Source organism: Leptodactylus fuscus, chromosome 6 (assembly GCF_031893055.1).
Source record: "Leptodactylus fuscus isolate aLepFus1 chromosome 6, aLepFus1.hap2, whole genome shotgun sequence".
NCBI classification, from domain to species: domain Eukaryota; kingdom Metazoa; phylum Chordata; class Amphibia; order Anura; family Leptodactylidae; genus Leptodactylus; species Leptodactylus fuscus.
In genome coordinates, this window is record NC_134270.1 from 41,905,794 (window position 1) to 41,923,915 (window position 18,122).

At 40.4% G+C, this 18,122-nt stretch overlaps 3 protein-coding genes across 3 annotated transcripts in view; 2 read left to right on the forward strand and 1 right to left on the reverse strand.

Moving 5' to 3' along the window:
- Positions 1-18,122, forward strand: part of ICMT (isoprenylcysteine carboxyl methyltransferase) — a 122,958-nt gene that overhangs the window by 27,411 nt on the left and 77,425 nt on the right. The window lies entirely within an intron of this gene.
- The window catches only part of RNF207 (ring finger protein 207), a 30,707-nt gene that overhangs the window by 8,076 nt on the left and 4,509 nt on the right, over positions 1-18,122 (reverse strand). The window contains 9 exon segments of the mRNA XM_075279792.1: positions 2,282-2,403; positions 2,613-2,681; positions 2,770-2,838; positions 3,543-3,615; positions 4,424-4,470; positions 5,662-5,787; positions 6,775-6,850; positions 7,949-8,030; positions 8,536-8,680. Coding sequence (XP_075135893.1) covers positions 2,282-2,403; positions 2,613-2,681; positions 2,770-2,838; positions 3,543-3,615; positions 4,424-4,470; positions 5,662-5,787; positions 6,775-6,850; positions 7,949-8,030; positions 8,536-8,680 — 809 coding nt within the window.
- LOC142209497 (intelectin-1-like) lies at positions 11,536-17,229 on the forward strand. The gene is made up of 7 exons (XM_075278494.1): positions 11,536-11,608; positions 12,102-12,260; positions 12,696-12,943; positions 13,323-13,481; positions 15,329-15,449; positions 16,251-16,354; positions 17,068-17,229. The coding sequence occupies exons 1-7, from the start codon at positions 11,536-11,538 to the stop codon at positions 17,218-17,220; spliced, it is 1,017 nt and encodes a 338-aa protein (XP_075134595.1). The 3' UTR covers positions 17,221-17,229.

Consider the following 18,122-nt stretch of genomic DNA (forward strand, 5'->3'; position numbering starts at 1 on the left):
CAAAACAGAGGCAGGATACGGAAATCTGCAGGATTCTTTCTCACCCATTCATTTGAATGGGTTTGAAAGCTGTCCGACCATGAGCGGCGGTGAGCGTTTTATGCTCTCCGCTGTGAAACCGGGTTTTTTAATCTGGACACAGAGTCGGACATGCAGTACTCTGTGTCCGGATTTTAAAAAACGGTTTCGCGGCGGAGAGAATAAAACGCTCACCGCCGCTCACGGCCGGACCCGGTCTGTGGTTTCCGTCTTCTTGCACGCAGAAGACGGAAACCACAGAACGGAGACCAGAACGCAGGTGTGAACCTAGCGTAACAGTGACCAGGGTAGAGGAGGACTTCTGCAGAGAGAGGGGTACAAACGACAGCATTCCTGTGTATGTAACACAAAAGGGGGCATTATTACGGTGTATGGGGGGAACTTACAGTGGGAGCCTAAAGCGGGTACTAATACTCTGCGGGCCTAAACAGGTACATTACTGTCTGTATGCCACTATTAGTGTAAAAAAAATTCTGTTACTGTAAGGGGCTCTTATTACTATCTGTGGTTAGCAATTTGTGTACAAGGCATGAAAAGTTGAAGATTTTTATGCAATTTTTTTTTTATGTGGTGACTATATGGCCTTTAACCCCTTCCCGACATGCGCCGTAATAGTACGGCGCGTGTCGGGTCTGTAACTATGGTGACCGCCCGGGAGCCGGGCGGCCGTCATAGCCGCCGGGTGTCTACTGCTTTAAGCAGTAGACAACCGGCTCTAATGCCTCCGATCGGTCCCCAGACCAATCGGAGGCATTAACCCCTCCGGCGCTGCTGTCAAAGGCGCCGGAGGCGCCATTTTCCCGGCGGCGCATGGGCGCCGCCATTTTGGCAGGGATCGCCGGCTCCTGGAGCATGCTCCAGGGCCGACCCCCCGTTGCCATGACAGCCGGGAGCCTGTACAAGGCTCCCAGGCTTGTCTGCAAATTCTGATGATTTTTTGCAATGCATTGCAATGCATTAGCATTGTAATGCATTGCATTAGTGATAAGACCCCCTGGGGTTCAACACCCATAGGGGGTCTAATAAATGCAAAAAAAAAATTTAAAAAAAAGTATTAAAAAAATTAAAAAAAATATAAAAAGTATTAAAAGTTCAAATCACCCCCCTTTCCCTAGAACAAATATAAAAGTAGTTAAAAACTGTGAAACACATACATGTTAGGTATCCCCGCGTCTGAAATCGCCTGCTCTACAAATCTATAAAAATATTTTTCCTGTTCGGTAAACGCCGTAGCAGGAAAAATAGTCAAAAGTGCCAAACCGCCGTTTTTTCACTGTTTTAATTCTGATAAAAATTTGAATAAAAAGTGATCAAAGCAATAACATTTCCCGAAAATGGTAGAACTAAAAAGTACACCCGGCCCCGCAAAAAAAGACGCCCTATGCATCCCCATACACCTATGTATAAAAAAGTTACGGCCGTCGGAATATGGCGACTTTTAGAAAAAAAAATTTTAACACCGTTTTGGAATTTTTTTTAGGGGTCAAAATGTAAATAAAACCATATAAATTTGGTATCCCTGGAACCGTACCGAAACACAGAATATAGGGGACATGTCATTTTGGCTGCACAGTGAACGCCGTAAAACCAAAGCCCGTAAGAAAGTCGCAGAAATGCATTTTTTCTTCAAATCCACCCCATTCTGAATTTTTTTCCTGCTTCCCAGTACATTATATAGAATAATTAATGGTGGTATCATGAAGAAAAAATTGTCCCGCAAAAATTAAGACCTCATATGGCTCTGGGAGCGGAGAAATAAAAAAGTTATGGGGTTTAGAAGGAGGGGAGTCAAAAACGAAAAACGAAAATCAAAAAATGCCATCGGCGGGAAGGGGTTAATAGTATCATTATTGGTAACACTGACTTTTGGAATACTGTTTTTTTTTCAGTAACAGTAAGGTGATAATATTTATGACTTGTATATATCATACATATATCATATATCATGACTTGTATATAGGGTGTCATTTTCACCCTAGTCGCACTACAGAGGTCTGCGCATCTGAGCAGCATATTGGTTGGGAATATGGTCAGGTTAAATTTGCCCTGGGGCTCATAGTTACTCCGCTGATTTACAGACATGTTCTCCTTTGTGTATATTCAGACATAAAATCTTGTAAAATACAGTATCTTCCCATGACAAACAAACATGTATCAGTTATTGATATCCTGAAATACACTTACACATATTTCCATACACATCTATGAGTGACGAGAAGATTATAAATCCAGTAGCACTTACAGGCATGCATTTCCATGTCCGGGGGCGCCACATGTGCTGCTCATGCTGCCGGCTCTCCGGAGGTTGAACATTAGAAGTGGCTCCAAACAACGCGCAAACTCAGCTGCATAGTCTGTATTGATCTGCAATTCACACAAGGACGTTTATTAGAATTTCCAGAATTGTGTAATGAAAAGTGTTGCAACTTTATAATATAATTTGTCTTTTAACTCCTCTTGATGTCAGTGAATGGAACCATTTTATTAATCAGCTACAGGCTTAAAACCTATACAAATATCATGAGAGGTGGTGGTTTGCTTTAATAGTATACAATCTGGGCACACTAACTCACCTTGCTGCTTTGTGATGGCCGCAAGCGATGTGGAAGTTTTACAATTTTTTGCAGACGTTCCATAAGTTGCTGTAAAGACATAGATTAGTTGCACAGAGAAATATATAATTTACTCTATACTACAATATATTCCTATATACTGTATATAAAGACTTACATATCCGAGGTCCAGGAATTCAGCTTTGTTAGCTGAGCTGAGGAACGCAGAACAAGTGACCAGATGGACCTAACACAGAGGAAAAGAAATGCTTAAAAAATACTTGGCACAACGTCCCCAATTCCTCTGAAACACTGCAATTCATTTCAGTGTGTTACGCGCGTTAAATGGAACCCATTGAAGTCAATGGGATTCTGTTTTGCAGCGCTGATTCTTACGCAAGTTATTGTGCAAGAATCAGCGCCACGTTACCCCATGTGAATGCCCCCTTAAATCAATAAAGGCTGGTTTCAGGTGGAATTTGGAACTGATTATGAAGCAGAATCTGCCTTAAATTCAGCCCAAAATTCAACCATATGAACATATTCTTATGTGTAGTAGCGCGCAGAAACAGAAAATCTTATGTGTAATGGTATGTTCATACGGTGAATTTTGCATTCCGCGTGTGAACACTTCCACGTGGCTAGCGTGACGGGATAAGGTGCAGTGCACTGTCATTCTGTCACGGCATTCTTCTCCGGATTAGGCCCAAAGAATGAGCCTAATCGGGAGGGAGCCTCACGACACAGCTGAGTCAGCCGCGGAATCCACAGCAAGATAAGGCAGCTCACTTCTTTTTTCCGCTACTAGCTAGTGGAAAAAAAGAAGCGAGCAGCTCTAATTGAAGTCAATGGGAGCCGTTTTTTGAAGTGGACTCCGCATAAAAATCCGCCCCAAAAAACTCTGTGTGAACTAGCCCTAACAGCACTCATAAGCAATAAAGGTTCTCATACTTGTAGGGTAGGTAGAAGAGAGGCCAGGTGAGAGAGTTGATCTTTAAAGGCTTTCTCCTTCTCTTCATATTGGCTTCAAAAGTGGAAATAAAGAGGAAAAAAACCACTGTAAGTCAAAGGTCACACATTACCGAAACGCAACTTTTTGTGTTGCAGATTTTTTTAAAAAAAAATTTTAAGCTAAAGCCAAGAGCGGATTTAACAGAATGAGAAAGTCTAAGTGTTTCCTTTATTTTTCCCATTTCTTTTCAAGACACTCCAGGATTTTCATTTTTCAAAAAATGAAAAACGCAACAAAAAGCTTGCAGTGTCCCACAATGTGGGGCCTCAGCCTAAAAACAGTTTGTAACTCAAGGGATTTCTAAAACTAAAACCTAAGCGTTTAAAACATTCTGAAATGTCCATAGACCTCTAGTAGTGTTGTAACTGTAAGAAGAAATGCGTTTTATTTAATACACACTGAATGGATTTATTAATTTCCTTAATGTTTGCATGAGAAAGTGTTTCTCTGTGCCATAAAAAGGGATCTGTTCCTTATACTGTATAGAGAGGCAACAGAAATGGCGTATCTTCCATGGGAATAATGGATCAGTCTCCATACTTTTCTTTGCCGTCTGCAGACACTGTTTAGCTCTTTTCACATAGGTGTGGGCTTAATAATAGCAGTTTATATTTGGAAATGAAAAAGGTGGATTTGCAAAACAAATCTCATGAAGCTCATCTGTCTCTAATGGTGACGTAGAGGGTCCCGGTAATTAAAATGATGTTACTCCTCCTAGCTTTTGTAGAAACTTGAGGCTTAAATCCCAGTTAATTTTTATTATATTTTGGACCACCTAGATTCAGCAAAAATCTAATTTGAGTTCAATGTCAGTTCTCACCACTGAACAGCTTTCAGAAGGATCTTCTTACGCTCTGCCAGTTTTTCCTATGAAGATTTCAAAGGATCAATGGAGAGAAACACGCTAAAAACTACACAAGATTGCTCTCTTATAACTTGATCAGACAAAAATATGCTTGTTGTACGCTATGACATTTAGTATGATAGATAGATGTAGGTAGATAGATAGATAGATAGATAGATAGATAGATAGATAGATGTAGATAGATAGATAGATAGATAGATAGATAGATAGATAGATAGATAGACAGATAATCCAAGGAAGAGAGCGGCACTAACCAAAAATAAAGCGGATGCAGGACCTATGGCCATTAGAGAACGCTACATTTTGTATAGTGCTGTGAAATATGTTGGTGCTATAGAAATAAAATGTATTATTATTATTATTATTATTATTATTATTATTAATAATAATAATAATAATAATACCAATAGTGGATATGGCCAATCACATAAGTCAAACAGGAACAAATCAGCAGTCCAATTAAAAAATAAGAAGAACTTTTTATTAGCCCAGAAATACAATGTTTCAGTCCCTTTGGACCTGCTTGAAAAAGGTCTCTGAGCCTGAAATGTTATAAGCTAATAAAAAGTCATTATTATTCTTTTATTGGAGTGTTGACTTGTTCCTGTTGCACGTTTAGTTTATTCCATATGCAACACTTCAGTCTCCTCTTGGTTGACCCTGTTTTTAGGTAGATAGATGGAGTGTCAAAGGTTGTCGACCTCTGTATCAGATAGATAGACAGACAGACAGACAGACAGACAGATAGATAGATAGATAGGCGATAGATAGATAGATAAGAGATAGATAGATAGATAGATAGATAGATAGATAGATAGATAGATAGATAGATAGATAAGGTAAGATGATGGTTTATAGACAGATGAAAGACAGTAACCATACACATATAGCAGAGCTAAGTTTGTTCTTTGCCATTATGTACAGCTATGAATTATGTGCATACTGAAAGTCTAGTAAAATTATGGCCTGCTCCCTTCAATTTAAACATAGGGCTGCCAGAAAAGCTACCAGAGCCATAAGAATGGGAGTGATGCAAAAAAATTGTCAGTTACTCCTTTACACTGTACAGTCTGCATGTATCTTACATGTGCTGTAATGTCAGTAGTAATTCTGGGTACATAATACTTACCATTACTATGGTGTATACATGTATGTGTTAGTGTAGGTGCATGCTACGTACGTCCCCAGGATACCTGCATGCTGCTGAACAGGCTATTGATTGACGCCTCCTCTTCATCCGCACTGTTCCGCACCTCTTCAATCATGGCCTTCAGAAGAATAATGGCCTCTCTGGTTGATGTCTGCAGCTCCTTCACTGTCTGTAATATACATCCAATACTATAAATATACAGTCTGGAAATGTATGTCATGAACGGATAGCAATATATTATAGATCAGTACTTAAAAGAGTCTGTTAGGTCCAAAGTACCTTCCAAAACAGTAACTGTGCCAATAACTGAGCCTGTAATAAGAGCAGAAACAACTCTGTCCGGCCACAAACCAATAAAACAATACAGAGGTAATTATCTTTTTGAATATGTAAATTAGCCTTAAGTGCAAAGGGGGTGGACCTGACTTGCCAGGTTTGCCTACAGACAACTGTGATGCTGACAGAGACTGAAAATTTCAACCAAAGCTATAGGAGAGACACTGGGCACTGATTCTAGATCACAGGCAGAGCATTTGCAATCATCTGCAGGCAGTCTACAGTAAATCAGGCCCCATCCCCCACAGACATGTACCTGATATGCATATCAATAAAAGGATGATTATCTCTACATTGCTTCAGCAGTTAATGTCCACAAAGGAATGATTCTGGTTTTATTAAAGGCACGTAGCTGACACAATTGGTGGCCTATTTAAAGGAGACTCTGCTATGAATTCCTTGCCTATACATTGTGGTTCATACCTTCCTGGCTCTGGTTCTTTGTGCCTATTAACCGCTGCTTGTTCTTGGATAATACTCCTGTTTTACCCTTAGGATTGCTCACTTTATATTTGTTGCTTTTTTCCTAGTTCTGACCCTTAACTCCTGACCATGCTCTTATCATCTGATCTATCATATCACTGCCCACTTCATGATGACCCATGGCTCTGTTTCTGACTACACTACTGTTGCATTAGTCCTACTGGCACTAAAGTGGTCACTATTCTTGTGACCATAACTTGGGAATCTGACCAGTAAACCATAACTCTTTGTGGGGTTTAAAGATAAAGAATCATGAGACAGTAGATCCCAGTATAGCCAGTGACAAACTAACTTCCACAATCCTGGAAGAAACATTACAGCGTACACTTACACATACCATAACAGCATGATCCAGCTTCTCGCATCCTTGTATATAAGCTGTTTCAATGTCAATGCAGTAAGCTCGACTTTCTCTGGTGCAAAAAACAGTAAGATGAAATGTGAAATTAAATATTATAAAAAGTGGGAATTCAGGGAGTTTTATATTACTTACATGTGCTGGACTTGGGGGTTCTGATCCAGGGTCACATGATCACAGCCAGTACCCGGCCCCCAGGTTGTTCCACCTCCTTTCTCCTCTTCATTTTTCCTATGCTAACATATTGGAAGGAGGAGGCAGAGTGACCCAGGGGCCGTGTATTGGAACTGTTGACCTGGGGTTGGAACCAAGCTGGAACTCCAAGGTCCAGCATCAAAAAACCCAGAGCACGGACATAAGATAAGACTCCCTGGAAACCCCTTTAAAGGGGTTCGCTTTAAACAATCACTACATGTTATAATTATCACAAGTGTTTACCTACTGAGAACTCCAGCAAGCAACTGCAGACTATAGAAAAAAACTACAAGTGTTCAATTTCACTGCTGCACCATAGGGAGAATAAAAACTACATAGTACCCAGCCAAATAAATGGGTTGAATGAACTGGGGGATAGCTATAAGATGATTATTTTAGCTAAACAAATGGACAAACCGCGCTACGTAAATTACAGTTTTATTGATAGATAAAAGTACAACGCGTTTCGGGATTTATAATCCCTTTTTCAAGTGCAATAAATCTTTTTTTTGCTTTTGAAATAAATGGGTTGTCAATGTAATACAGTAAAGGAGAGGTCTTTCAAAGTGAGAAGTCCTCATTGTAACTCTGGCCAAGAGATTCTGGTCTGTACATAGAACCCCCTACATTAGATCAGAATTCCCTAGGGGTGTATATGACAATGGTCTTTCTAAACTGAACAAAACCTTTATAGTGGTTTTCAAGACTATGATTTTCATTACCTATCCTTGGGATAAACCATTAATATTAGATTGGTAAAGTCTGACACCCAGGACCATAACTGATCAGCTTATAGAAGAGGTTGCAATGCTTGGGTGAGCTCCACTTCCTCTTCTCAGTGACATCATCACAATCGGTTCCCTTTGACACATTATGATAGTAAATTTAGAATTTAACTGCTATAAAAACCATGATAGACAGACAGGCAGGCAGGCAGATAGACAATTGATAAACTTACACTTGCATATCACGGAAGCAGTTGATGCACAGCATAGATTTCTTCTCTGTAGAAAACATAATGTAGGGTTCCTCGTGTAAGGCTGTAAGAATGTTTGACAATTATTAGAAAACTGTATATAGAAGAATATCAGATATGGTTGTCTCCTTTAAATCAGGTGGATCACTGGTCACTGAAACCATTCAATGGAAGAAAACTTTTGCTGTTACACTTATACTCATCAATGAAGGAACCAAAATGGTGCCTCAACTTTATTGAGATCCAACAGTAAGTGTGGTGAGAATAATGAAGGGTGTCGTATATGGAATAAAGCTCCTACGTCAGTCTAACTATTGCCCTACAACACATCCCCTCCTTTATCAACAGTGGTACCCATAGAGTAAAGGGGACCTCTTAGCAAAAATCAAAATGGACTGTCTATTGTGGTGCCAGGTTTTGCCCAGATAGTGTGGGGTTTTTTTTTTTACCCCTTTCCATGACCTTTGAACCAATATTCCATCGCTTGTTTAATGCTCTTCCTTTTGTGGAGTATGAATGTAAATATGAAGTGTAATTTCACTTTAAGAGTGTAGTGACATCATACTTACCACACTTTTTGTGAATATCCTTTGCACGTTTACTTAGGGGCACTATCTCATGGCAGGAGAACATCTTAGCTTTGTGGGTCTCATCTCGGCACTTGCTGCACAGGGGCTGATTGCAGGTGTTGCAATAATACATCATATCCCCGTCCTAGAACAAGAAATATAATAGGTGCAGATACTACTTATCTGATCACAGAACACTAGTATCACTTGCAGTATATTAAAATAGTCTGTGTGTAGCCAATAAATATGATGTCACTTTCCAGCAGCAGAAGAGAAAGCTGACGTGTCCAGTGCACTTGTAATGTAATTGTAATTATGCTGGTGAGGGCCAAGGGCCAGCAGCACAGATTCTTTCAAGTGATGAGCATGGTGATTTTGCAGGAGGCAGTGACCTGTCTTCCCATGTGGTTATTTCAATGGCCAGGGCAGTATTATAAAAAAAAAGAGAAATATAAAGACAAACAAGAGGTTAGGTAGAAGGGGAAGAAACAGCATCCAAAGCAGCACCGGCTAATTTAGATGATGAGCGTGTTGATTTTACAGGAGGCAGTGACTTGTCTTCTCATATGATTATGTTGAAGACCAGGGCAGTATTATCAAAGCATGAGGAATACAAGGACAAACAGGAGGTAAGCAAGAGGAAGGAACAGGATCCAAAGCAGAACCAATTAATTTAGCTGATGAATATGCTGATTTTACAGGAGGCAGTGACCTGTCATCGCATATGATTATGTTAAAGACCAAGACAGTATTATCAAAACATGAGGACTACAAAGACAACAGGAGGTAAGCAAGAGGAAGGAACAGGATCCAAAGCAGAACCAATTAATTTAGCTGATGAGCATGTTGATTTTGCAGGAGGCAGTGACCTGTCTTCTCATATGATTATGTTAAAGACCAAGAGTGTATTATCAAAACATGAGAAATACAAAGACAAAGAGGAGGTAAGCAAGAGGACGGAACAGGATTTAAAGCAGCACAGATTAACATAGATGAGACAGTCAGGAGACAGTGACCCGTCCACTCATGTGATTATGTCAATGGCCAGGGAAGGTCATGAAAAAAATCTGCTAAGCAATATTATGAAAATATGTGGTAACTATTTTCAGGTAAGGAATATGCTGATTTTGGATAAAACATGGAGCTGCCTTCGAATATTAGATGGGACTTGGATATTTTTGATACAGGTAGCATCACAATGTGAGTAGAAGACGGTATACTGAAAGAATAAGAAGCAAGTTCTGTCATCAGAAAAGAGTATTTCACTGTTAACCTACATTATATGACCATGATACAAAATTGCCTTGAAAAATGGACATATTTCCTGGCTGTATTGCACTCGAGGGACACGCGTTTTCATGGATCAAAAATCCAATTCACTATGTATATCTTGTAATGTTTCCCAAACTAGGAAAGAAGTGACCTGACTTAGCACTCTTGTTTCATGAGAGCACATAGCAGGGCACTAAGCAGAAGGTGACACTTTTCCTACACTGGGGGTCAGTACAAGAGACACCTACTGAATTAAGACTATTCAATTAAACATTGACTGACAGCTGAGCAGAGGAGTCGTGTTGTGATGTGATGGTAGTCGATGGGGAGAGTATAGAATGCAGCTTGTCTTTTCACCTGGCTGCTGCCAGATCAGTGGACCCCAATAGCATATTTGTCACCCCTTACTCCATATACCAAGGTTCAGGTACTGACCTACACCACTCCATAAGGTAAGTCTTAGCAGTGTTTTTTGAGATGTTAGATAGGGATGTAGCTGGGGGGCTGGAGGAACATGTGCCCTAGTTGCTGGATAACAAGGGGAACTACAACAATTTATAAGTCTAGATAGTGGGATAAGGCAGCAAAATTGATATTTGCCAGTGGAAAAGAAAGCCTAGAAAGGTTTGTCTAATAATAGTACATATGGTCACAGCTGAGAGTTTGTTACAATGTGTTCACCTTAGAAAATACTTTGTAAGCTAAAGTTGTGAGAGTTGTGAAAATGCAACTCCCCCCCCCCCCATTTACCACAGCTACTGCAACAGGATGGGGGGAAAGGAGACTCTTTACTAGAGATAGGTGCAGACCCCAGAAATTTATACTCTGTATATACCATTCCCTTTAACTGCAAGTCAATAAACGCAGCAGAGTAGATGAGGGAAATACAGAGTTAAACAAGTGCTTTGTCTCCTTCATTTGTAGAACTGTCTTCTGACATCATAACCATATTATTGATCATAAAGTGAGAAGCCATCATTGAATTAGATTGGAATAACTCTTTAGGTTGATGTCCGTCATTGCACAAATGCAACTTTTTTTGTTGCAGATTTTGCTGCGGTTTTTTGAGCCAAAGTCAAGAATGGCTATAGAGGGAATAGGAAATATAAGGAATCTCTAGTATTTTTACTTTCTTCTAAATCCACTATTGGCTTTGGCTCAAAAATCTGCAACATAAAAAGCTGTGTTTCTGCAATGTGCGGCCCCAGTCATAAAATGATGTTCACACGGAGGAATTCTGCTCAAAATCAGCTCCAAATTCCATATGAAATCAGACTCCATTCATTTCAAATGGAGGCAGATATACAGTTTTTCCTCTGATTATTTCAGCTAGTGGAAAAAAATAAGCGTCATGCTCGATCCTTAGGATCCATTCATACAGAGGAAAATGGTGAGGAATTTGGTGTGGAATTTCAGTGCTGAAAAAAAGCCTCCCATTGACTTCAATGGGTTCCTTTTTCTGCTAGCAGTGAATGGACTCTCCATGTGAACGGACCCTTAGATGGATTAGATAAACCCCTGAAGCAGAATGTTTCATCTTCTACAAATTCTACTGTGTGAGCCCTGCCTAAGAGGTTAAAATAGGCATATAACAATGTTCCCATTACATTCTTTGTATTACACTTCTTCTTCACATCTTCTATCTATATTATTGTTATTTCTAAGATCATCATTTTGTATCGTTCATATACTAACATAACAAAATGCTTATTCAAAGCCCCCATCAAAATGTTCCTGCACTTTCTGCTGTTGCTCCCCCTGGTGGTTGGTGAACAAGACCTTTCAACATGCACTACATGTGGTGAGTAGTATTGCAAAGAATGAATGCTATGAAACCTAAGATCAGAAATATAAGTGGAATTCTATGTAGAATTAAACGGGAGATAGATTACAGATCATTACAGGACTGTAAAATGGAGTACTAAGATGTTCACTGCTTTCATCTTGTCACATAGCATGGTACATTGGGAGAAGTTATAGGATTACTGTGGCCTCCCATTAACAAAATGTATCCCCTATGTACAGGATGGGGACAAGGCTGGGGGGTCCCACTGCTAGAACCTCACTAATAAGGGCAGGCTTGACAAAGTGGTTTGTTTCTGCCATCAATCATCTATGTTTCTTGTGTTTCATTGCGGCTATCTACCTGGTTGGGATATACCTATGTTTCTGATGCTATGGAGGTCTGGGTGTAGACTATAAAAACTCCAAAAACAGTTCAATAAAGAAATACTATACAAGTACATGAATGTGCTTTCCAAGTTCTAACATGTGCCTCTTCTGTATATGAATAGAAAACTGTTCCATTTCTAAAAAGAAGGAGAACATCTTGAACCTGCTGGCCTGTTGGAATGAGGACACTGAACCCCCTGTGCCTGACCCCATCATGGTGCCTTTTATAGCCGGCCACAAGACCTGCAAAGAGATCAAGTCCTTTGAACCAAATGCAACAGGTGACTCCTTAGATGTAATTACAATGACTGTATCATGGTCGTATCTAGTGTTACAGATTCTCAGGTATCGCTTCTTAACCAGCAAAAGTGCCTGCTAGAGTTACATGCAGCTCGTAACACAGGTCTACTAAAATATATTGGCAACCATGTTCTTTTTGTTTGCTGTCTGGATCAATGTAATCTATTGTTTGCTGCTACCTGCCATTTCAGTGTTAGCAAGTGGCTGACGGTATATATATATATATATATATATATATATATATATATATATATATACTGGTCAGCTGGTTAACCATCAGGAAGGTCCTATGATCACTACACAAATCTCCTGTGATGAGAATCCCAAGATACATAACAAGTGTACGACTGATATTGGTGATATTAGGTGTGTATTATCATATGTGTAAAGTGTCTACGATGCTTGTGCTGTTTCAGATGGCATATATACGTTGATGACTACTGTTGGCGAATCTTACCAGACCTTCTGTGACATGACAACCAAAGGTGGAGGCTGGACCTTAGTTGCTAGTGTCCATGAGAATGATGTGTATGGAAGGTGCACCGTGGGGGATCGCTGGTCCAGCCAACAGGGTAATCGACCTGAAAGCCCTCAAGGAGATGGCAATTGGGCAAACTATGCTACATTTGGTTCTGCTGGAGGGGCCACCAGTGATGATTACAAGGTAAAAAAATGTATATTGTAGATTAAAATAGGACTTATCTCTTGGACAACCAAACAAAATAAGTACTTTAGGTCCGGTCCCCAAATGTGTTATATTTGACCTAAAATCTAATGATGAATGGGTGGATTACAACCAAACACTCAAATGATCGACTTGCAGACTCAAGCAGTGGTTCATTTTATGTCCTGGAAAAAAAACAAAAAAAAACACCAGTTTTGGGTGCAAACAGATTGAGTATTATTGGTACCCTTGAACACTACAAATCGGCATGATTTGTTAACCTGAGCTCAGATGTCCTATTGGGTCAAGCAGTTTCTAAATTTCTAACTTTATTGGGCATCAGTCTAGAAAATGACAAAGTTTTTGTCATCTTTTTAAGAATGCAGGATATCATGACATAAATGCTGAGGACCTGAGTATTTGGCATGTTCCCAATGACACTCCATTGTCTCGATGGAGAGATTCAGCTCTTCTGAGATACCACACTGAAACTGGCTTCCTTCCTGGAGAAGGTGGAAACCTCTTCCAACTATACAAGGTAATACGGACACCACCCTACTTATTGATGCAACGTAGATCAGGTATTGTGGGTATGCATCAAATAAAGCTATTATTCATGACTGTATATAGGGGATAAGGATTTTACATTCCTTAGACGATAAAAGATGGGCAAGGTACAGTCCTATGAAAAAGTTTGGGCACCCCTATTAATCTTAATCATTTTTTGTTCTAAATATTTTGGTGTTTGCAACAGCCATTTCAGTTTGATATATCTAATAACTGATGGACACAGTAATATTTCAGGATTGAAATGAGGTTTATTGTACTAACAGAAAATGTGCAACATGCATTAAACCAAAATTTGACTGGTGCAAAAGTATGGGCACCTCAACAGAAAAGTGACATTAATATTTAGTAGATCCTCCTTTTGCACAGATAACAGCCTCTAGTTGCCTCCTGTAGCTTTTAATCAGTTCCTGGATCCTGGATGAAGGTATTTTGGACCATTCCTCTTTACAAAACAATTCAAGTTCAGTTAAGTTAGATGGTCGCCGAGCATGGACAGCCCGCTTCACATCATCCCACAGATGTTCAATGATATTCAGGTCTGGGGACTGGGATGGCCATTCCAGAACATTGTAATTGTTCCTCTGCATGAATTCCTGAGTTGATTTGGAGCGGTGTTTTGGATCATTGTCTTGCTGAAATATCCATCCCCGGGGTAACTTCAACTTCGTCACTGATTCTTGAACATTATTCTGAAGAATCTGCTGATACTGAGTGGAATCCATGCGACCCTCAACTTTAACAAGATTCCCGGTGACGGCATTGGCCACACAGCCCCAAAGCATGATGGAACCTCCACCAAATTTTACAGTGGGTAGCATGTGTTTTTCTTGTAATGCTGTTTTTTTTGGACGCCATGCATAATGCCTTTTTGTATGACCAAACAACTCAATCTTTGTTTCATCAGTCCACAGGAACTTCTTCCAAAATGAAGCTGGCTTGTCCAAATGTGCTTTTGCATACCTCAGGCGACTCTGTTTGTGGTGTGCTTGCAGAAACGGCTTCTTTCTCATCACTCTCCCATACAGCTTCTCCTTGTGCAAAGTGCGCTGTATTTTTGACCGATGCACAGTGACACCATCTGCAGCAAGATGATGCTGCAGCTCTTTGGAGGTGGTCTGTGGATTGTCCTTGACTGTTCTCACCATTCTTCTTCTCTGCCTTTCTGATATTTTTCTTGGCCTGCCACTTCTGGACTTAACAAGAACTGTCCCTGTGGTCTTCCATTTCCTTACTATGTTCCTCACAGTGGAAACTGACAAGTTAAATCTCTGAGACAACTTTTTGTATCCTTCCCCTGAACAACTATGTTGGACAATCTTTGTTTTCAGATCATTTGAGAGTTGTTTTGAGTAGCCCATGATGCCACTCTTCAGAGGAGATTCAAACAGGAGAACAACTTGCAATTGGCCACCTTAAATACCTTTTCTCATGATTGGATACACCTGGCTATGAAATTCAAAGCTCAGTGAGGTTACAAAACCAATTTTGTGCTTCAGTAAGTCAGTAAAAAGTAGTTAGGAGTATTCAAATCAATAAAATGATAAGGGTGCCCATACTTTTGCACCAGTCAAATTTTGGTTTAATGCATATTGCACATTTTCTGTTAGTACAATAAACCTCATTTCAATCCTGAAATATTACTGTGTCCATCAGTTATTAGATATATCAAACTGAAATGGCTGCTGCAAACACCAAAATATTTAGAACTAAAAATGATTAAGATTAATAGGGGTGCCCAAACTTTTTCATAGGACTGTATGTTGTTATCATATCTAATATCATCATATCCAATCCATACCTAATTTTTCTGATTAGAAATACCCAGTGAAGTACAATGTTGGAAGCTGCATAACTAATAACGGACCCGATGTTCCTGTTGTCTATGACTTTGGAAGTGCTGTCACAGCAGCTAACTACTACTCACCATCTGGCAGAGGTAAAAAGATCACAAGATCACCTACACAGAGTAATGCCTTGCTTTTCCTATTTTTGAGTGATACTGTATATCTTCTATTCAGGCATATGTATCGAGAGGGATAGATGTCGGCTAAACTAGCATTTGCCCTACAATTATCTATGGTTTATGACCCACCTAAGAAGCCATTCTACAGCTGAGATCATCACTATGGATCTGGGTTCCCTAACCCCATATATGAGCCCCTATATAAGAGCTCCTAACTTTCCCATAGCAGCGTATGTCAGAAAAAAAATTAGAATTCAGCATGCTGGACTTCAAGGCACCCGATTCTTTGTTCTGTGAGCGATAACCTCTTCTCATTGAAATAAACTTGCATGCAAGGCCAAATGTGAATGGAAAGTAAGGAGAAATATCGACAGCAGACAGTCCTAGAGGTCATTGGAACTACCCCATCTTAGGGCATTTTACACAGGGCAAAGATCTGCTGAACCATCATTCAGATGAACGTTCTTCACAAGCATTGCCCACTATCAGGAGCCCAGCACTCAACAATATAACACTCATCTGTCATACATCACTTTTTTTATGTGCCATAAGAATGAACAATGTCTGCAGGACATGGTATGCCACATGCACCAATGTAACTGTATGAGAGGAGGGGGGCCCATGAATGATCACATGAAAGTAAAAGGATACCCAGTCATATTACGTTGTGTGTGCAATGCTCCTGTATGTTTTGCACTTCTATAAACTATTTCACCTTATTATGTAGAAAGATATGAACTAACGTCTTTCCTTTATCATCTCCTGCTTCTGTAGCTGAATTTGTCCCGGGTTTTATTCAGTTTCGTGTATTTAACAATGAAAAGGCAGCGCTGGCTTTGTGTCCAGGAATGAAGGTGACTGGGTGTAATCCAGAACATGTAAGTATTGGACTCAAAGTCTTTGTTTCTTACACAATTGGGGAGATTTATCAATCCGTCTGCGTCTGCCCATGAGGATAAAGTTTTGTAGTTCTGATAGTACCTTGTGTGACAATCTCAGTACACATAACTACACATATGCAGGAAGCCAACTACTCCAGAATATATGGAAAGGGATTATCTAGAGCAGACATATTCTTTAGGGTCCATTCATACCGAGGAAAATGGTGAGGAATTTGGTGTGGAATTTCAGCACTGGAAAAAAAACCTCCCATTGACTTCAATGGGTTCCCTTTTCTGCTAGCATTGAAGTCAATGGGAGGCTTTTATTTCAGCGCTGAAATTCCACACCAAATTCCTCACCATTTTCCTCGGTGTGAATTTGCGGACAATTCTCTTCACCTGAAATGCTTGTTTTAGTAAATACTTCTATACTTGGTGAAATAAAAATTCTGGCACAACTTTAGTTACAACTGTGTATTATACTGCTCCTCTGTTATTCCTTCTAGAAATTTCTGAATCAATTGACAACTGGGTGTCACCAGCTGAGGATATCTCCCTACACATTCTAACGCAGCCTAGTCAGTGCGACCAGTGTCAGACTGTGTAGGGGCAAACCCCTTTTGACAAGGAGAAGTCCCAGATAGACATAAGTATGCTACATTTTCTCTGTATGCCACTGCACTATTTACAGCCTATCCTTGCATTTGCAGCACTGCATTGGAGGAGGGGGATACTTCCCAGAAGCAAGCCCCAAACAGTGTGGAGATTTTCCTTCCTACGACTGGGACGGATATGGAGCGGGCAGTGGATCCAGTTGCAGCAAGGAAATCACAGAATCTGCTGTTCTCCTCTTCTATCGCTAACCACCACTCTATAATGTTACCTTCATGTCTGTACTGATAACTGCTGCTATATGGATACATGGTACAGAATAAAGTTTTAGAGTAGACAATGCAATAGATGTCTCCTGGCTTATTCAAGGCAATCTCGGCCCTTCCAGTGTACGGTGCTGATGTTTGGTGGGTAGATGTCTGGTTCATACCATGCTGCGACTGTCTTTTTACTAAAGTCGGCCCTTTACCTCAATACTTTGGTCACATGTTCTAAAATGCTCCTGATCAGATTCTTAAAGGGATCCTATCATTCACACACTATTTTTTCTAGTTACCACGTCAGAATAGCCTTAAGAAAGGCTATTTGTCTCCGACCATTCGTTGTCTTCTCTGTGCCGCCGTTCGCCTACAATCCTGGTTCTTGTCGGTATGCAAATGATCTCTATCGCAGCACTGGGGGCATCCCTAATGTTTAAAAAGGCTATTCAGGCACCGCTAAAGTTATATTAAACTACCCCCCAGTTTTAAAATAATACCCTAAAAAAGAATGTGATCAACTTACCCATCGTGCACTGTGGGCGGGCATTCAGGGTCCGCCGTCTTCTTCATCCACGCCTCCTATTCCTGCGATGTCCTCGGGTCCCGTCTTCCTCCGGCGCTCGCGAACTGACATTGCTAAAAAAAAATGGCCTGGGCGCATGCGCAGTAGCATGCTGCTTCTACTACGGCTACTGCGCATGCGCCCAGGCCATTTTTTAAAGAAATGTCAGTTCGCGAGCGCTGGAGGAAGACGGGACCCGAGGACATTGCAGGGAGAGGAGGCGTAGATGAAGAAGACGGCGGACCCTGAATGCCCGCCCACCGTGCATGATGGGTAAGTTGAGCACATTCTTTTTTAGGGTCTTATTTTAAAACAGGGGGTAGTTTAATAT